General features: G+C 36.6%; 1 protein-coding gene and 1 non-coding gene across 8 annotated transcripts in view; both read left to right on the forward strand.

The window, feature by feature from the left end:
* Positions 1-22334, forward strand: part of AKAP6 (A-kinase anchoring protein 6) — a 558374-nt gene that overhangs the window by 420713 nt on the left and 115327 nt on the right. For all 7 annotated transcript variants that reach the window (XM_078448340.2, XM_060619471.3, XM_060619475.3 and 4 more), the window contains one exon: positions 5972-6092. In XM_078448340.2, coding sequence (XP_078304466.2) covers positions 5972-6092 — 121 coding nt within the window. The remainder of the gene's footprint in view (positions 1-5971; positions 6093-22334) is intronic.
* Positions 15186-15292, forward strand: LOC132670500 (U6 spliceosomal RNA). The gene has a single exon (XR_009606737.1). It is a non-coding gene; the product is annotated as a U6 spliceosomal RNA (small nuclear RNA).

Here is a 22334-nt window from a genome sequence, read left to right on the forward strand (position 1 = left end):
ACTGCTGGAAAGAACTCCATATTCCTTTTTATTTATTAATGGCAAAGGCAGACTGCTTTTCTCATGAGGAAGTCGCTCATGAATTTTCATTCAAAATAGTAAATTAGTGTCCACACTTTAATATGTTTAGAGTGGAAAGGGATTCTACATGCAACTGTGCATATCAGATTCCATGTCCAGAAAGCTAAATTTTATTCTTTAATGATATCATGATTGGGGCAGGTGCCCCTTCTGTGCTTACGTGCCACATGATGTAGAGGATGATGGGAAATTCTGATCTATTATTAGTATTTCACTTCTGTAAAATTCTTAAACCATATTTTTACAAGATTTTGTTACCACTCCCTTTAGTGTCTTTTTTGAAAAGCAGAGGCAAACTTCCTTGAGCAAATAATGTGAACAGTGAGCACTTAGTGAATATTTGGGGAAAGAATCAATATGCTAAAGAAGCTAGGAAAATTGGATCATTTAATAGAAGTCCCAATATAGACAAGCTGGTATTTCAGGAACCGGTCTTGTGTTTTTGGATGTATTGGTGTGAAATGAACCATTAAGCATATAAAAGATGGATTCTTAAATGCTCCTAAATATATGTCACTGAGACTTAGGTAGAAAAACTGCCAGGTCTTTATAGTGTTATCTTTTCTTCAACCAATAATTGCTCTATTTTGATGATTTCTTCATTTGGTTGTCTGTTTTAATCAAAATTCCTCAGTGGGCCAAACTGAAACCTCATATATTCACACACACCTCCCATTGATTTCACTTGGGTGAAACTTTATCTTTTAAGCAAAGTTTAAGTTGAAATGTTGAGTTAATGATGCTCACTTTAAATACCAAAGGCTGAATGCATTTATGTATTCAAACACTTAGCTAGTCAAACATAACTCCCATCAGGGTTTAGAGGAAGGATTATTTCTTAAACTATGCTAGCCTTACAAATAATGTATTGCTCTCCAATCTGCAGGAAAATAATACTGAATAAGCTTGTTAGTATTTTATTTCTGTGGTGAAAAGAATCTTTTTGTAACCTTGAAGAGGCAGAGTAAAATGGTGGACAGGATGTTGGGAAATATTTTTGGCAATTACCCATAGTAGTGAACCCAAACTTAGAAAAAAATACTAAAGAAAAAGTTACACATTTATTTCTCCATAGATTTGTCTCCATCTCTATTAAATTTTCCATCTATGAAATAAATACACTCATAATTCTGTGCTTCTCTAACAAAAACTGACTTTGATTTAGAAGACTGTTTTTCCTCATGTGATGAAGGCTTTCAACCTCCTAAAATGGGAATATTATACCTACAACAGAGTGTCTGACTCTTTTATTGTGAACCCAGTTAAGATGCAGTATATGGCAATTTAAGGAAGTATCCAAAATAATACTATTTGGGTGATGTGTTTGCTTTGTAACACTTTCATAGAGTAGATATGAGTTTGCTTTGTAACAGTTTCATAGAGAATATAACAGATTCATACAGTACTGAAAAGGTATACTTTGAGAGCTTTTAACATCTAACAGATTACATATTTGAGTGAAAGAGTTAACACAAACCAAAGCACAACTGCAGAGAAAATTTTGTGAGGAAAATTCCTCCAAAAGAGTAGTTCCTATATTTATACACTTATAAAATTCTGAGCCACTGGCCACAGTTTCAATTACCTCTCTCTCTCTTCTAAAAAGAAAGACTAGGGCCTTTGTCACCAAGAATTCAAGAAAAGAACCTTGTTCTGAATTCAGCTGATAGAATCAGCATATTCTTCAAAGGGATATAAAACTATTAACTAGTTCTATGCTACCCCTGATAAATTCGCTCATTGATGATCCTGTTTTCCTGTATAATAGCTGGCACTTTTCCTGGAAGACATCCTTCCTAAAATCACTTGAAAAACACTTAGCACACCTTTGCAGGTAATGTAAACATAAGGAAGTAAACTACTTTCTTACCTAAGAATTTTCCTTAAATAATGAGCACATTAAATTGCATTCATTTCAGACGGTTTCAAAGAACCAACAGAGAAATTCTAGTAATTTATTTGTGATTTGCTACAAAGTTACATATTTTATTTTAGTAAATTTAGAAAGCTCTCAGGTCTTTTCTAAGCTGTGAATTAACACGTGGCCAAGAATCTGAAATCGGGCCCGAATGCTAAAAAAAGTGTTTTCGTCTTCAGCATTAAGACCTTATGAGAATTGTTGTTTGGCAAACACTGGTGTTGATTTTATGCTAATGAAGCAAAATATGAAACCAAAGCATTTACTGTACCTAACAAACTCAAGCCTGCATATTCCCAGCTAAAATGAAAATAGGCTAAAGAAAGGGTGAGCATCTGTGTTAGGTTCATTTGCCTCTGGTGGGTCTCCAGTGTAGACTCTCTGAGAAGTCTGAGGTGCATTTAACTAGAAGAAATGTTTTTTTGTTCCAAGCCCCTTGATAAGGGGAATAATAGGAGGGAACAGCTCAGTAGACATAAAGGTGAAAAAATGTCCATGGTTCTGAACATTCTACCACCCTATATATGTTTTGTTTATTCAAATCTGCTTTAAGTTTCAGTGTAGAAAAGAAGAAAATGTGGAAGGAACAGGAGAGCAACTCACATTAATTGAGAATCTACTGCACATAATATATTTTTTTATTAGCAAATGCGCCATTATCGTGTACTAGAAGGCAAAATCCCACCTTCCAAATGAATGAAGAAGCCTGTCCATGTTGCACTGGTTGTGTTGGTATTGGCATTTGAAGATAAGATACTATGCTCTCTGTCACATGCTGAAGTCATTCTTGCCCTACTAAAGGTTTTTGGCTTCATTATCTACATTCATTCATCATCATTCTCCAGGTGCTATGCTGAGCATTAGCAATGCAAAGATAAACTCATATCTTACCCTTGCATTGTTTGGTCATAATCAAAATTTCTTTTTTTCAGACACATATGGAAAAGAAAACAGGCCTCTTTGTTTTCCTTGCTGATTAATGATTTTTATGAAACATCCTAAACACATAATTTCCTGGTAAAGCAGGGAAAATTCTTGTTTTAAGATCAGAGCTCAGGCACTTAAACACGATGCTTATAGCCTCCCCTAAAATTTAACATTGTCATTAGGGAACTACCTCTTGGGGTAAATGCTGTTTTTCAGATTTATGTCTCTCCCTGCTTTTTTCTAAGATGGCATCTGGGTTTATATGACTTTGTGATTCGAGGGTGCAGTGAGTTCCCCTGGCTTACCATGACCTTTGGGTATAGTCTGGCTGGGTTCAATGAAATGGATCTTGCCCTAGATATTCCAAGGTTGTCTCCCACTGAGGACTGCGTCTGTGTTGTTATCTCATGGCTTGGACAGAGGGTATTTCTTGCTGACCAGGCATTATCTTAGCCCTCACTGACCCTGCCAACTCTCTGAGGTCTGGCTTCAGAGGTTCCTCCTCCTCTCCTTGGGGTCACTGTGCCTCTGTTGCTATGGCAACACCTTTGTCAAGTTCATCAGGTGAACTCCCAGAAACTTCATGGGAGAGAAAAGTGTCCTCAGGGAGGGGATAAAAGAGCAGGTAGCAAGGGGAGTCCTGACCAGAGTTTCCTCTGACCATAGCATTCCCACTCCAGTTATGGTGAAGGAACTTTAAGGAAGTCTCTTCCCAGACTTCCTAGCAGGTGATGGAGCTGATATGCTTGTGCTTTTGGCTTTCTTTTCAACCTGTCTCACATACTTCCTCTCTGGATCTTAGTCCAAGAGATGGGAGGATATGTATCTTAGTACCTGCTCCTTTTGCCTTTATTTTTTCCTTATTCTCCAGATCCATACATATGGAAAGGGTGAGCTTTTCCCTTTATTTCTCCTTTGCTCTTAATATTCCCCTGAATCATACCTTCCTAATTTGGGGGATGGCATTCTGCTTTTCCCCTGTCTTTATGGTTAAAATGTGGGAGAATGCAAGGAGAGAGAAATGATGACCATAATTCGGGTGGTATTTCTAAAAGAAAATTTTAATGTTTGTTTATTTTTGAGAGAGACAGAGAAAGAGTGCGGGCAGGGGAGGGACAGAAAGAGAAGGAGACACAGGATACAAAGCAGGCTCCAGGCTCTGAGCTGTCAGCACAGAGCCTGATGTGGGGCTCAAACTCAAGAAACGTGAGATCATGACCTGAGCCCAAGTCTAATGCTTAACCGACTGAGTCACCTAGGAACCCCTCAGGTGGTATTTCTAAATGATTGAAACTTCATGTGAGCAAATGCTTATTAGTCATTTCTTACTAGTAACTCACAGAGTTAATAAAGAAAGCTTGATGGTTTATCTGTCCCTGTTACAGTGGTTTTTGTTTGTTTTTTAATATTTTGAAATAAGATCCTATTTCAGATTTCCAGTGAATGCTGGAATTCCTTGCTATTCAAAACGAGGTCCATGACCAGCAGCATTGCCAGTTGCCAACAATTGTTAAGAATGCAGAATCTCAGGCCACACCCTAGAATTACTGAATCAGGATCATCATTCAACAAACTCCTCACTTGGGCATTAAAGTCTGAGAATCACTGTTCTGGGCCACCATAGCCTTTCTGAAGCTTTTGGTCATATCACCTATACCCAAGATCAGCATTCAGCTAAACATTAATTCTACATATCAGTCAGTGACAATCCTTGCCCTTGGATGCTTATGGTCTTAACCAGTAATATTTATAATGATGGTAAAGTAATTAAAATAAAATTGACAATTCTAGATTCAGTCTCCATCACCAGACCCACCTTAAGTTGGTTTTTTTTTTTGACAGATTAAGATTAAATTGTAAATTATGAAAAGTGGATGTTCATTTTTTTGAAAAGCAGTCATTTAACGTACAGAGACAGGAACAAGATAGTAATAAGATACTCACTTGATAGATAAATCCAGATTCATACTTGAGCCTGCTGCTTCATTGGTACTGATAGGGTTTTGCTCAGTTACAGTTTGGCAAGGATGTGATTTCTTTTAAAGAGATGATTTTTGGAGAAAGGACAAAGTCATAGTTTTTCATCCTGCACTTTCATTTTCTGATCACAGTGTTTTAGAAGAATCTGGGCTTTACTTATGCACCAGGCTTTCAATAGAGAATCACATTAATCCTTTTAAGCTCCTTATTCTAATGATTTATTTTGTTGAAAACCATAGTGATCCTCCTTTGAATTTTAATGATTGCTGGCTATTCAAAGATTCATTGTTTTGACTTCCTGTCCTTACCTTTGTTTCCTACATGTCTGTGGGGAACACCTGTCTAATACTGGATCTGCCCCTGGTTCTCACTGGCTTACCAGAGTCACTCAAGCCTATCTCTCAGTGTTAAGCTGAAATGCTGGCTACTCATCCATGACAATAAATGTAGCATATATGTTTGCAGAGATAGGCAGGTAGACAGCAGAGGGACAAATAAATGATTGAGTCATTTCCCAGTAAAAATGATATTTAAGATATGATAAGAAATTGTGACCATAATAGAGAAATTAGTCAAATTAGTATTCTTAATCATGGATGATTTTAGGATGTGATACCTATGAAAACCTAGTAGATGATAAAGAGATTTGAATTTTCAGGGTGCTATTCTGACCCCAAATTCTGGGCCATGTAACTTTCACAAGACACTGACCCTCCGTTCCTCACACTGTTAATATGGCAATGCTCTCTTTCAAGGACATAGAAGTAGTCATTTTGTTCAAGTGCTGCAAATCCTCAAAAAGGGTTTGCAGATGGAAAGAGTGATGATGTGTCGCTGGTATGAGCATCAGAATTACATGTTATGTTTTCAAAATCTAAGAAATGCTATGTCACAGGCTTGAGTTTCTATTTTGCCCACTGTGTAACCACACAGAGAATTTTTCTCTTCTCTTTTTACAGGTATCACCTAGGAACATCATGGGTTTTCAAGAATATATTATTCTAATATGAGATTTTAACAACTACACTGTATTTATGCATAATACATTTTGTGCCTTATCTTCAGGCTTCTGGACTTTGATTCAGAATATCAGGAGCTCTGGGATTGGCTGATTGACATGGAGTCCCTCGTGATGGACAGCCACGACCTGATGATGTCAGAGGAGCAGCAGCGGCATCTTTACAAGGTTAGAGCTACCCTTCTTGCCTTTACCTTGCTGTGGAAGATCTGATTAGCCTGACAAGTCTCTCTCTCTCAGGATATCTTTGCGTTCATTGTATGTATCATGGTGTCTATTAGAATTCCCTTCCCTGTCCCCAAACTCATTTCCATCCCTTGTGTGCTGACAGGCTGCACCGACATCATAATTGCAAGAAAGTTCCCTTTATCACATTCTATTTGGTGTAATTCTATAGAAGGACAAAGATTTATCTCCAAGATGAATAGCAATAAATGAAACTGCATTAATAAATAGACTGAAACAAAATGAAGGATAAATGGACTGGTAACATTTAACAAAATGTGTTTTCATTGGAGCACTCAGGTGGATTCTATCCACCCCTCAGATCTTTGCAGAGAAAAAAGAAATTTGCCTTCAGTTTGGCTTGCTACTTTCAGGGTAGAGGGCTCATTCAATTTAATGTTTATTAGTGATACATAGAGCAGACGTTGTCATATTAAGTCAATACATTTTCATGTGATTTAAGAAAACTGGCTTGGAACTCATATATTGATTGCAGGCAATCCATCTAATAACTATCTATATTGTTTTTCCGTGTCTGCTAATTCACCTTTAGCCTAGTATGTTTTACCAATTCTACTTAAATAGTCTTAGAAGCTCTTATAAAACATCTATGTGATTTTGACTGAAAAAAAAATGGTTGCAAGATTCACAGTGTCTGAAAAAGCTGTTGGGGAGGGTTAGAGGGACTTTCCACTGAAATATCAGATTGCAGTAAATCTTCCTCATTTAGGCAATTTTTATTGGAGTAATTCTGACAGTTGTCATCCTTGAATTGCTTTGAGCATATGGCATATTTCAAAGAGCAGATTGTGAATCATAAAAAATAAAATTAATAACTAACCACAGAATCAGCAACAGTATAATGACAAGAAACAACTACCCTCTAGCTTTAAAAAATTTCTTATAGAATAAGAAGTACATTCAAGGTCAAATAAAAGTTGTCTTCTTTCTTCCTCATTATTTATCATTTTGAGTTCCTTTCCTTAATATATTAACTTTTACCTTCTCTAAAGAGAGATCTTTATTTATACTTTTCAAGGGTCTGGTTGACTTTAATTAGTGTCCCCTGAGAATCGTCTTGGTTAAGAGAAGATATAAGCTCCCCAGGGAGTCAGCACATGGTGATATTTTATTCCTTAAAGAATTGTGTTCCGACATTAATCGAGTTTGTTGACTATTAGCTATTTCCTGTATGGATAGCTGTCCACATTAACAACAAAGCTATCCAATATATCTTCTGAGCATAATATATTGTTAGAGTTACAGTCTTCACCTAATGTAAACAAAGCTAGGTGATTTCACATTTCATGTCAGGATCAAGAATTATGTATGAAAAAATGTCCATTAATCTTTATTAATTTACTGATACAAAAATATTAGTTTTATTCCTAATACTTAAGCATTAAAAATCGAGCCAACCAGGAAAAAATAATACAAAAGTTAACTAATCATAAGCCATTATCTCAGATTTTATTGCACTCTTGATGCCAAATAACATTTCTTTTCTTCTTGATGCATTTTGTATTTTGCACATAAACCACTATTTTTTTTCAGAAACAGTGCTATTCTTTGTCAAAATCACATCCATATAATTTACATCACAATTAATAGGAAATCAGTCTTCTTTTTCTTGTGGTTTCCTTGTAAGTGCTCTGCCTGAGAATTCCCATTCTGGCATATTCAAAGCTATTATTCCACCCACTCAGTACTTCTGGATTATAGTGTTTTCCCAAACATTTTCCATACCAGGGTTCTTCGTTTGTGACTCATGTCCTGTTATCATCTTTCTGCTTAGAGGTGTTCAACATAGCTAACTAAGTTCATGAGACTAGCACTAACTTTGCATTTGGCTTATAAGCAAAATTAAAGATTGAATTACACACCAAAGGCAAATGCTACAAGAGTTCAGAGTCTTTCTTTATACAAACCCCCACATTATTCCAGAGTTTTAGAAACCTCAAAAGCAATCCTGAGGATATTGGCTAAGGAGTCATTTAGAACTTGGGATGGCTCCTGAATTAGAAAAATTGATGGAGGAAAATTAATTTCAGGTCTTTGTCTAGAATCCTCAGGGATTCTTAGGTTAGGTCAACATTTTCAATGTCCCATTCGTCTGTTCTAATGCACTTTTTCAGAAATCAACTCAACTGATGACTTGGGGGAGGGAGGTTTGAAGTCTATTGATCATAGAGACCCCTGAGTAATAGGGCTTTTCAGTTGGTCCCCAGGCCTTCCTAGGCTTTCAATACCATTTGAGACTTTAATCTTTAAATTTGTTGGCCCTGAAAGATATCAATGCTTTCTCAGCATTTTTCATCAAGGGCACCACTGACATTTGGGACAAAACAATTTTTTGTTGGTGAAGGGGACTACCCCGTCCACTATAGAGCATTTACTATTCACATTCCCTAGTCATTGTGACAATTCAACAGGATGCCCAACCACATGTCACAGCATTCCCAATCCATCTTGACCTATGTACCTCATCTTCATTTCTTAAAATGCTTCTGTAACACCCAAGAAAATTTCCTTGCTTTTGTATTTTGTACATTGTGAGGTAAAACACCTTATATAGCTGATGTTGAACCAATAGTTGTTGAGTGAAAAAATTAAGGATGAATGCTTGCTTCAGCAGCACATATACTAAAAAATTAAGAATGAGAATGATTGTGATCTCTGGTATTAATGTAAAGAATGAAGGGGAAACGTTTAAGAGAGACCTTCAGCTGAGCAATGGTAAAATCCCAGGAACTGGAGACCAGGACAGAATCATTATTCCTGTTATCATAGAATCCAAAAGTTTTTCTGTCCTCTCTCTGGGGGGATCTCTATATTTCATCACTCAACTCTTTTCCTGGAATAGATAGTCATGCCCAGATCCTGGTTCATTACATGCATTATACAGTCCTAAGTTGATCCCCAAAGTCCACATTTGGATAGGTTGTGTTAGAGAAAGTATAATAAGTTGGTAGTCAATGAGAGTGAAGATTTTTTAGCATTTTCGACATCAAGTACTACATGCCTGACTTTACCAATTTATTGTATATTCTGGTCTTCGATAGAAAGTCATCTGACCTTTACTCCTAGATAGGGAGGTACCAATAAATACCTTAGACTATTCATTCAGCAGACCTCCCAAGTTGGGTGCCTATTGTGGTATATTGGTTACCCTAAACCAGCAAAATACCAAAGGGATTTATTAAAGGAAAGGAATTAGACTTAATAGGCAAAGAATACATTGACACAACCTGACATAATTTAGAACCTTAACATTACAATGGGCTACAAAGTGGATTTTCTGTTTAAACCATTTCTTGTTATTTTCAGATTGTTAGAAATTGAAGACCATTTTTTTTTCTAAATTTTCAACCGCAGGGTCTTAAGAGCAACCTGTATCTTCCTTATATATACTTTCCTTGTATAACCGCTTCCTTAAAAATACTTTCTTACTTGTTTTGAGATAGTAAGCCATACTGCCAATATCTTTCCCTCTCCCTTCTTTGTCCGGCCCACTGACCCAACCTCTGAATGGGGACCTTCTATAGCTATTTTCTAATAAACACTGGCAGTATTGTCAGCCTGGAAAACAGAAATGTAGTTCTTTCTCGTTTTTTCTTCCTCAATGTGAGAATCACCTCCAAGGAGAATTTGCTCCCCCTCTCTCACGTTCTTTTTCTTCATTCCTTCTACCTTCCTAAGTAGGACAATTTAATTTGTCAAAAGTAACCACCGTGATTTTGAAAGTTCAGCTCCTATTTGGACTGGAGTTACGTAGCCAGAATTCATAATCACTGGGAGCTGTCACTCTGCTGGTCTGCATGTGCATTAACTATTAATGGAGAAATATTTAAAACCCACTTGCAAAGGAAGAGCTCCATTTTTTCATTTCTACAGATCAAAGGTGGCATTATTCTTGGGCTCAGGGAAGCTTAAGACACCTCCTCCCCCATCCTATGAATTTTATAGACTGAGTGACCTAGAAGTATCTCCACGATCAACGAGGCTGGAGCTCAGGCTGCTGCTGTTGCCGTTCTGCCCTCTGCAGCAGACACAGTTGACTCTGCAGGGCTGGGAGGGTGTGCCCTGGCCAGGGCTCCTTACTGTTGCCACAAAGCACTGCCCATTCTCTGCCAAGTGCAAAGCACAGATGACAGAGCCCTTCGTGATCCTGGATTGGTGTGGAGTTCTAGAGTCCAAAGGTTAATTTCAAGGGCCAAATTCAAAAGTTGCAGTCTGGTGATTACTACTATTATACTTGAACAAGAGCTGTTTTCAGATAGTATTCAGATAGTACAAAGCTCACCAAAAACAGCACATTTATGGATTTACTCCTTGAGAATGGTCTAGCTGCTCCTCATCAATAAAATATTAGATTATATCATTTCCAAGGGGTTAAAATAACCCTTACAGCTTAAAAATTGTATAAATTAGTACGCATTTCAACTAAGACCTTTATACTTTCAAGGAATTCATACTGAAGATTTTACATTTCATTTTGAGGGTTAGTTGCTCTCATATAGTTCTGCTTTTATGGCAAAAATGCAAATGACCTCTATCTTTCTCTGTTGGTATAAGTGTTACACAATTATGTCCTATGTGCAAAAGGAAAAGGCCCGTTCACTTTGCATAATACAATGCTCACTAAAGAGGCTAATTACATTTTTACTCTGCTCTGGATTTGATGTTGCTTATAAGAATTCACAGGAAAATTTTTAAAATGTTTTTAACACCAAAATACAAATCAGAACTGGGGAAAATATACATAGACTAGAGTCCCTTTCTCTGAGAAGAGTTAATATGTAGGCATATAGACTGTATGGTCCTACACACTTAATAAAGATCCCAAAACTCCACTCTGGGTTTCCTGGTAGTGAAAGCGAAGAGGGAAATGTGCTCAATCGCAAAATTTACATCTTCCATGAGAAAAAAAAATCACACTTCATTTGAAGACATTGTTTATTTTGATACTTAGATATGAATACATTTTCTTTTAGGATTTTTTTTAATATGTAAGGGATTAGAATGGCATGGTAGTGAAATATCTAACCACCATATTTCTTACAAGTTTCTAAATATAATACTTCTACCAAGTGAATTAATTATTTTTCTCTAACTCTGTTGTCAGGTAATGTTTACAGACTTTGATCACAGCTCTCACCCGAAGGTGGCACTCCTCTCGATGATAGTTTGGCCAGGTGGAATTAATAAGAGAGGACATCAATATTATATATTTGAAGAGAAGAGGATATTAGGAAAGTGAGAGGGAAATATAAGCATTGAAGAGAAAGAAACACAGTTGAAATTAGTTAATCTACAGTTTACCAAACAAAAATGAATAATTTAAAACAATTAAATAGAAAAGAGTAAGTTTAAATCATGGGTGGGTGAATGAATAGATAAGAAAATGCTAAAAAAAAAAACCAAATACAAACAAATAAAAAGAGCTAAACACTGAAAGGATTGTTTTAGGAAAAAAACAGATAAGAGAAAGGGATAAATTTTAAAGGAGAAAATGTCACTTTTAGAGAATTTGGGTCTGTATTAAAAGGCAAGTATTATGACTTTTAAAAGAAAAACTTCTGGGGAATAAGAAACAGCATAAAAAAAGAAAAATGGGACATAGCTGGCTTGCTATTTTATAACTATTGATGCCAAAATGATGTTGTCATAGCTATGAACCAATCAGAGAAAACAGATTAATCACGCTATCTCTGTATTTTATAAATTCACAAATTTCAACCCTCTCCAATAGTTCTCTTTTATTTTGTTCTGGACCAGGTCTAAATAATTTCATATGTGGCCTGATACCTTTAAGACTGAACTTGAGCTTCTAAAAATATGTTAGGGTGGTTCATAGTCTAGGTCATAGGAGGTAGGCTTAAAATAGAAGAAAATCCATTACCTTAAAAAAATTTTTTTTTTTACATGTTGGTGTTTGGGTATAAAAGAAGTGTGTCAAAAAATTAAATTCTGTTAATTAGGATTTAGTTTGGAATTTCAGTACCAAAATGAAGCAAATTAGTTATTGAAGCAGACAAGGTAAAAATGTACCAGATATATCAGGCACAAGAATCTAATGATAATTTTTTACCTCTTCCTCAGTAGATTAATTGTAGAGCTTAATTGTATGTTAGATTAAAACTCCATTAAGATAAGAAGAATATGCTTAAAATCATTATAATATTTCAAATAACATTATCTAGTCATTTTAAAAGTGATCAGAATAGGAAAATCTAGGCTACCTCCACTGCTATGTAGAAATGGATTTGTTTTTCCATTTTTATTAAAGCTAAAAAGTCCTTAGATTAACTGCCATATTAATGTGAGCATTGATGAATCAGTGTTTGCTATGAAGACTTCAATATGCATATATTTTTCTTTTCTTTCCTTTTTTGAGAGAGGATAAAACTCATCCTGAACATGTTCAGAGGAAAAAGTGGATGGATGTGGTTTCTGAACAATATAGGAAACACTGTTTTTGCTGGAGCTTACAATTCCTGTTTGAATCACTTTTTTAAGAGGAAAAAAAAAGAAGGATGTTAAGAGAATAGTATGCCAAGAAATAGTTGGCTGTGTGTGCATAGGGGCAAGCGAGGAAAGGCCGCCAGCAGTCTTTGTCTCTGGTGGGTGAGCTACTGTCCGGAAGGTGCGTTGGCTCTCTGGGCTGCCTCTGCTGTATTGTGCTGCTCCCTCTCTCCCTGGCCTGGCCTGCTCTGGCCTAGAGTGGATCAAACAAGCCGTGGGGAAAGTTCCCCTCATTTGCATCACTTCTAGACAGCCCTGTCGTACTCTTTGCTGACAGGAAATCACTGTCTTTGTCACCTTTTCTCAGGGCCCTCCTTTTGGCAGAGATGGGCCATGTGACCACGCTTAATCACAACAACAGGGCTGGCTCAGGACTCAATGACATGTTTTCCTCAGCACTTCAATAAATGGGGTAGAGGAGTCAGGAGGAAATGACTACATTAATTTTAAAGTGAAAAGATAATTAACACTTGAAGGACTAATGCTACAACCTATGGAATTATTATTCAAATTGAAGTTAATTTATCAAAAACTTGTGAAAACTATCTCCCCTAATGCAACTGTTTAAAAAAAAAATAAACCTTGAATAGTAAGAGTTGGGCGTGTTGGAGGGAGAGTGGGAAGAAGGCGGGGAGAGAGGGGCTTTGGATGGAGAGGGAGAGAGAAAAGGGGGGAGAGAAAGAGGGAAATCATAGCAGGCATTAGCTGTGTTTGAAAAAGCAACTTAAATGGGCTAACACTTCAACATTTGGGACTGAAGGCTGGAGCATGTAAAACGCTTACTTAGATGATATGAATAGGACACTGGCAAACAAAAGCAGCAGTGTGCTCCTAGAAAACTGTGCTTCAAGGAGTTTCCTTGGCAACAGAAATGCAGTTCCAAAAGTAGACAGAACTTTCCTCAGAAAACATACTATTAATAACAACCTTCCGGAACAACTTGGAACAATTTGACGACTTGGCAATAATAATGCCAAGTGTTCTGCAAATTAATCTAACACATAACAGTTATGTTTCCCTTGCCCGTAATTCTGCTGGACCCTACCAAGAGATAACTCCTTGCTTTTCAGTGGCAAAATGTGAAAAATATTTCTAAATGTTGTCATGGAAAAAGAAAACCAAAAGGAGTGCTGGTGGCCAACGGTGTCCAGTGATTGTGTTTAGCCTTTTGGAACCTACAATTGAATTTAATGAGATGAGTTTACTCCAATTAGAGCTACTACGTTTAGTATCTCATCCCAACAAAGATGCTTCCGTGAACAAAACTTGTTAAAGTGTTAACAGCCTGAGAATTGCTGTGATGTGAAGCACATCTTGAGGCCATTGGTTATATAAATGTAACACTTCACTAAATACGTGCTGGGTGTTATTTTTAAAAGCATCATCATTTCTTGTCAGCCCAGAGAATAAACTAATCTTGGATCTACTTGGCCAATGGGAATCATTTGAATTCTCCTGAAGGCAATACGTTTGCCAGCCATGAAAGGTGTAGTGTTCCCCTCCTCTGACCTTTCCTGAATCCTTGGATCTAAAGGTTAAAAGTAATCAATATCTCATTGCGCAGCTTGGTTTCAGGGTAATAAGTAATAACCATCATGTTAAAATCCAAATGATTACAGATAGCACTTAAATGAGTTGACCTGTTTGGGAGCTTTTATTAATTGCAATTATCAGGATAATCATTAGAGTTTGCTAATAAAATTTGGATTAAATTGCAAAAATTTCAGCCTTTAACTTTTGAAAAACGACTCTTAATTAGATGTGAATGTGCAGTGTTCCCTCCTGTGTTAAGCTGAGAGATTTGGCTTCAACCCCACATATTTGTAGATTTCTTTCTGGTTTTTTGTAAAATAAATTAGAGGAACATTTAAGCTCCTCATAAGAAAGGGTGTTTGTTAGGTTCACTGCCACCTTTGGCTCCAGAACTGCTCCATACTATGTGTATGTTTCAGTTAAGTGACTGCATGGAAATGTCCCTCACCTACTTTTTTGCATTTCCTATTTTTAAATTATGTATCTTCAATGGTTATAATCATATGTAGGCTAATCTGGCTTGTAGCTAGAAAAAAAAATGTATGATGTATGATTACACTTTACATGATATGAACTGGGAATTATTTGTTTTTTTTAAAAAAAGGACTACCAAAGTTTAATGATGAAAACCAAGTATTATCATTGTCAAAGTGGTCTTGATATAAAAATAATAAATGTTAGGTTTAATGTTCCATACATTTACATCAGTAAGGCACTGGTTGTCATCTATAACTGCCTATATCAGGAAGGCATTGGTTTTCATAACCATATCATAACGACACTAAATCATATAACTTACAATGTAAGTTATACCATAACCAAGTGTATAAGATATGCTACTGAACCCAAATATTATGTCTGTATGATTATTCCAAGTTTTTATAATTTATTAGAATTTCATGCATGTATTCTCAAAACAGGAAGGTGGGGATAGAAGGGAACCTAGATGATATTTTAGTTATTTCAAAAAAGGTCCTGGTGCAGTCTTCGGCAACACATACACTAAAATTGGAACAATACAAAGGAAATTAGCATGGCCCCTGCACGAGGATGACACACAAATTCATGAAGCATTCCATATTAAAAAAAAAAAAAAGTCCTGGTACCTGTTCAGAATAGTCTGGAGAACCCTGGATGGGAAAAGCTTAACCATAGTACTTTCACAGATAAACTCATTAACTTGCTTTTTTCTTGTCCTAATCTTGCTACCATGTCCAACCTTAGAAAGAGGTAGATTTGTGGTTGAGGAACATCATATTTGGAGTATTAAGATTGTCCAAAACCAACTATTTCCTTTACTAAATTTCCATCCTGCCTTAAATCCCAGCCTTAAGATTCATTTCTTTGGGGACGCCTGGGTGGCTCAGTCGGTTAAGTGTCTGACTCTTGATACTGGTTCAGATCACAATTTCACGATTCATGGGATTGAGCCCTGCATGGGGCTCTGTGCTAACAGCACAGGGCCGACTTGGGATTCTCTCTCTCCCTCTCTCTCTCTGCCCCTTCTCTACTTGTTCTCTCTCTCAAAATAAATAAACATTAAAAATTTTTTTAATTCATTTCTTTGAGGTAAAAAAGAGTGCACTTTACTGGATGCAGGTATTCTATGGGGGTAGGAGAATAATACTGAATTAAATGTCAATTTTAACATTTAGTTTAAATGGAAGGGCACTAGGAGGGGAAGATAGATGGGGTAGAGAGAAGAAATCTAGGAAGGGGACCAAGGATAGATGTTATTTATTCCACCATTTGATAAAAAGGGAAGTACATTCGTGTGTGTGTGTGTGTGTGTGTGTGTGTGTGTGTGTGTGCGTGTTATGAGATAGGAGTAGGATGGAGGGAGAAAAAAAACTAAATTGGTCAAATCTTACTATTTGACTATGTTAGTGCCCCCTGTGCACATTCTTATTTAATGCTCACAATGATCCTGAATTATTTTTCCCTACTTCATGCATCTGAGCCTGAAACACAGAGAGGTTAAGTGACTAGCCTAAAAGACAACTTGTGCCTCAGGTTAGACTAGGGTTTGCTGAAATTACAAACAACCCCCAAGTCTCAAAGGTTTACAGTTATGAAGATTTACTTCTCACAGGATCAGTCACCCTCTTAAATATTCCTTCAATGTGGCAAAGAGAAAAGAGAGTTCTGGAGGGTCTCACTCTTGCCATTAAACCTTTACCTGGAAGAGACACAGTTCACTTCCTTTCAAAATCATGACCAGAAGTAATCACACGGCTTCACCCTACTCCAAAGTGGATGGGGAAATGCATCTCTACTCTATGCCTGAAAGGCAGAAAGCAAGAAATTGTTGTTGGGCTGTATCAATAACTATCACAAGAAATAAGTCACTTTGAACCCAGTCTGGGTGGCTCTAATACCCACAATCTTTCTTTCACGTGCTCCTTGCCTGCTCACTATTGTCCCATATTTTCTCCTCCACAAGAGGAAAAATTCTTGTAAATGCATTTTCCTCCCTCCACATGAGCTTTTGGTGCCTAGATAAGAAAGAAGGCCCTACATATTAAATGGAACATCAGCAGAGAAAGCATGATGGACTTGGGTTTGCTCTATAGCCAATCATCAGGCTATTCTGTGAAACTCCCCAAACTTTCTTAAGCACCTTAGCACCCTGGGAAAGTGTTACCATTTTGAGTCTCACGGGAACCTCCCATGTTTTGTCAGACTCAGGAAAGCTAAGGCTGAAAAAATTTATGTTTTTGGGTGAGATGCACTAAAGGCAGCATTGCCCTAGGAAGGTTCAACCTCATGGATCCTGTTATTGCCAAAGGGAGTTACTGAAGAAGGGTCCCCATGGAGAGATACTCTAGAGGAATATCATTTGCAGAAAAGCCATTTTCCAGTCCTGTCAAGGAGGCAATTTTAGTTCTCAGAAACAAGGGCATTCCCAAGCATATTTTTAATAATGTTGGCATTTGCAGAGCTCATACATTCTTAAACTAGGCACTTCTGTGACACTCTGTACCTAATGAGGCACACTGGGGTAAGCTAAGAAGGAAGTGGTGCTCCTGCTGAACCTTCATTCATTTACATAAGACACAAAACATAAACATACACGCACATACATACACACCCATATTTTCTTGTACTGAAGCCAAGAAAGAGTCAAGCAGGCTAATACCTTTGGGGTTGTATAATTTTTATTCTAAATATTTTTAGACCACAGATCTCCAGTCTTTCTCCAGAAGGACATCTATACATCCCAGTAACTCATCTGAACACACTATTTCAGCCTCTTTCTAAGTAATTGATTCTATATGCTCACTGACATTTGCTTAAAGAAAATTTGTGACTTGTGATATTTCCCTTGTCATCTCATTTTATCCATTAAAAAGTAGGAAGTTTTGTTTTTGAAAAGTAGGCAGTTTGTGGGAGAGGTATAACACACACGTGGTTATGCACACACATTTATGTGTGTTTACAGATATACACATGCGTCTACAAAATATTAACTCATTTAGTTAAAAAAAATCTTTCATCAGGATTGAATCTGGATGAAACCAGATTCCTTGGACCAGATATGCTTGTAGTCCCAAGACATTTAAATCATGCATTTGTAAATAACTATATAAACTTCCTTCGTATATGCCAAGTTTCAGTTTGGAGCTCATTTCTAGGTTATAAATCTGGGCATATTGGATTTTGCTACCTTAATTAGAATAGTTTACTCCTTCAATATTCATAGGTGCATCCCTAAAAGAGCCCTCCTTGAGAATAATTTAGCCATGAGTACTTTGTTATAACTAAGTGCATATTTTTAGTGATGATAGATTTGGACTATGTGGACCAAATTTGAGAATGAATGATTATAATTTTTGTTAGACTCCACACTCCAGGATGGCAAGGTTCATGTCCGTGTTGTTTATTGCCATATGTCCACTGCCTAGTGCAATACCTGGCACATAATAGAAACTCAATAAATATAAGTTGAGAAGCACTTCTCAAATAGGTTTATTTAATAATCTATTAATTAAATTCTATCAATCAGAACTATGCTATCATTTCATTACTTTTGCAAGAGAACAACCCTATTGTCATGCTCTGGTAATGAAACATCATGGCATCCTCTTATATTGTATAAAAAAAAGAAAAACAAAAATCTCTCTCATTTAAAAACCAAAGTGCATTAAGTGTAGTTCTTAATACTCAGAATACTTGAATTTGACCAGATTGGTATCAGGGAGAAAGACAGGGTGGTAAGGAAAGAAAGAGGGAGGGAGGAAGGGAAGGATAATGATGCCCATGTCTGAGATAAATGGTACAAAAATGTATAACTAATCACCATAATTCTGTAGTTAGTCTACCACCTCTCAAACTGTAATATTTGTTGATGTATTTTATTTATGTAGACATTATAATTACTTATTTCATATAACGATAACATGTATCATGCAAATATAAAACCTAAAAATAGAACAATAGATACAGGTGAACATGCACAGCCATTAGAAATGGTAGGAATATCAGCACATTTTTTTCTTCTACCATGGTTAATGGGAGAGTTTATTGACATATTTGTTGTAGAAAATTGGCTTCAGAGGAGTACGTATATCTAACAAAGTTGTTGTGAAGGAAGTGAGAAAAACAATAAGAGATTTGGACTCTAGCTCATCATGATGAGGGTGGATGGATGGAGCCTAAAAGACTGATTCATCGTTCCAAAGCTACAGCTAACTAACTCAGAATATGCAACTTAAAAAATCCACTGCTGTAATGTCAGAAGGCTGAAATGTAATGTTGAAATTTTCTCCCACTCTTTCATTTAAAAAAAAGTTTCACACTTCATAATTTTAAAACTAATCCTCATATATGGTCATTTATATTTTTTACTTAGCCATTAATTATAAGATTTATTGATTTTAAGCAATTAAGAAAAAGCTAAAAGATGTACTATTTATAATTAGAATTTGAGAAAGATTTGTGATGAATTTATTGCTCCTATTTATGTCCACCTTGACATCCTTCCCACTGAACTTTGTCCTTCCTCCTCAGCTTTCTTCAGCTGAGACATGTTGAGATTTGAAAATAAGTGTGAAGAGCATTCCTCTCTGTGTGATTTTTCTCTCTTCTTCCTCAGTCTCTTCTGCCTGTTGATGCTGAAGATCCATTCTGTGAATCACTGGATTTCTTACAAGCCATGAGCAAAAATCCTCATGTTCATTAAAACTTAAGCTGATTGAATTCTTGTTCTACAACATGGGAATATAGCAAAATAACTCAAATTTGGCTAGCATTTTATAATCCATGTTTTGATGATAGTTTAAGAGGCTCTGTCCGTCCAAGTTTGGGTTAGAAAAAGAAATGAAGTATGGAAACACTGTCAGAAGCCTTTTCTGTTTACAAAAAGATCCAGGGATACCATGAGTAATGCCAGAAATCTCATGTGAAAGCCAGCTCTTGTGGGATTTTTTTTGAGCTCACCAAGTTCAGGAAATAGACAGTTCCAGAAAGCTGATTGGAGTTCAAAGATTTTTTTTAAAAATTAACTGAAGTGAATAATTGTATTCTCTGTCCATTGGCCAACACTGCTGCTCAGATCTGTGCTCTGCTGGAGGCATACGTCTCCCTGGGGCTAGGTAATATTGGGCACTTGGTAAATACTTTCTGATTTAAATTGCCTGCGTAATGAGTGTTTTCTTCTGAATCTTCCAAAGTGAATCTCTTAGAGGTTTTGCACAGTTATTTATTTCCATGGGAAGTAAGGATGTTACCTGGAGTTTCAGGACTGCAAGTGACCTCATAAGGACCTTCATTTCATTTCATCTCTTCCAAGGATTGTTTTTCCTCCATCCCAGATAGGAGAGAATTTGTCCTCCATTAAAGATCTTTCCAGAGGGAATTCCACAGCCGCCCATTAAAATGTTTAACAACTCTCTCTGCCCTTAAAGTCTTCTTATATCTAGTGTAAATCCCTTCTGTTGTTAGGTTTAATTGTCAAATCTGCCAGAATCCATGGTCTGTAATTAAACCTCTTCTTTCTGTTTTCTATACAGTCACATTTCTCAAGCTTTTGCAGGTTTCTTTTCAAGTTAAAAAATCTTTTAGAAGTCCTTTATATCAGCTTTGTCTATACTCCATCTAACTGAAACCACTTCTGCCCTCTTTCGTAGGAGAAAATATGCTAATATTGAGACAGTACTGGTAAATCCATATATTTGAGGGGCTTTAACAAGCTCCACGGATTTCTCCATCAGGTTTTTCAACTCTCTCTTATTAACAGTTAATAAAATACTTCATGGATGGTTTGGAAGAGGAATATGGCCTGTCTGAGATGGTATGACTTACAGTGTATACCTAAAGAAAAAGGAGTTTGAAAAGGAAAAGAAAATGATATAAAAGTGGGCTAAAAAATCCTCTTCCCATTTAGGGACAGAGCTGCTGCTTCTCCCAGTGGATGTGTAATATATTATTTATGTAAGAGAGAGCATCATGCTTTTGGCTCACATTCCATTTGGAGCACATACAGTATGACAGTTTCCTTGGCTTATTGTTGTATATATGGCTATCTATTTTTAATACATTGCTTTTGTCTTTTTTTCATGCTTGCTTACATCTGTTGTTATGAAAACTGACATAAAGTTTTTAAACATAAAAGAAGTGATGGAGAAGGAGATGGTAAGAGACAAACAACATTTCAAAGGAATGCAAGATGGAGAAACAGGAGCAAAGTCTCCATGGAGAGAACCCAAAGCAGCCTCTTCAGGATAAATGGGAGGGAGGGTCAGAATATATCTCTGTAGTCACAGAGAAAAAATGGTCATGAGGCTACAGAAAGCATTTCTAAGTTAGAAGGAGCATAGTACATTTTCCACCAAAGTGTTTAGACTTTTTAAGCTGTAGTTTTCAAACCTGTGAAATGGGGATAGGGATAGCACCCACTTTGAAAGGTTGTCAGGGTTCAATGAGTAATGTATGTAAGGGGTTCATCCTTGTGCTTGGTAAATAGCTTAATACATAAGTAATACAGAATCAGGGGCTAACAAACTATAGTCTGAAGGTCAAATCCAGCCCCCAGCCTGTTTTTTAAATAAAGTTTTATTGGAACATAGCCAGGTGCGTTCATTTATATATCACCTGTGACTCTTTTTATAGTTCAATAAGAGGGTTGAATAGTTTCAACAGTGACCATATGTCCAGCATGCCTAAACTATCTGACTCTTTGCAAAAAAATTTTACCAGTCCCTGGTATAAATAACTATTATGTCAACTCTTTCGTAATATACATTATTCTACAGACTTGAATGATTTTCCAATTCAAATTTTCTATCTGTTGTATCACAATAATACCTGTTGAATATCGTTCTTTTGGCCAAGGTTCTAGTTTTCCTTTTGTAACAACCCAAAGTCGGCCTGTTTTCCTTGCTTTTCAATGTAGCATTAAATGGTTAATTGGTTCATTTCACCACCAGGTGGCCTCCTATGCTCTATTGTGCTTGTGGGACCCAAAGGAAAGCAGAAAATGGATCTAATGCACTTCTTTTAACTTTGGCTGTGATTCTGCTCTTATTAGCACTTCTCTGGTGACTCCACTGCTCTGAAATCGCTCTATATTTATATTTGGCCCCGAAACATAAATTCACATTGACCTTTTTAGAAGATGAATTATAGATCAGAGTTAGAAAGAGTTAAAAAGTAAAAACAAAATAAAAATATATAAATGCATACTCACACATACATCAAAGTGATTTTTTAAAAAAAGAAGTTTGGCTATCGCTATAAGAGGTTTACTATGATTCAGTATTATTCTCATATGTGTACTGGCAGAGTTAACTAATCCTGAAGCTTCCACAGGAAAGACAAAAGCCACTGCCACTCAGATCTCCATATGTTAATTTCTCTTGAAGAGCATAGGTGGACTTCACCTCAGTGCCCCAGTTTTATTAAGTTATTTTATTTTCTAGATTCTTATTTTGAGTTTTATTTTATCTTATTTTTGAGCTTTACTAAAGACCAGTGCTTGGCGAGGAAGATTAGAAAGCTGTGTGATAAAGTGCTAGAGAAGGAGGCTGGATTCTCTGTGGGCAATGACTCTTCTCCCCTCAGGTTTCATTTTCTTCATCTGTTGTAAAACCAGAAGGATGGACTGGGAGCCTCTGAGGCCCATTCCAA

The sequence above is a fragment of the Panthera onca genome, chromosome B3 (genome assembly GCF_046562875.1).
Source record: "Panthera onca isolate mPanOnc1 chromosome B3, mPanOnc1 haplotype 2, whole genome shotgun sequence".
Taxonomy (NCBI): Eukaryota; Metazoa; Chordata; class Mammalia; order Carnivora; family Felidae; genus Panthera; species Panthera onca.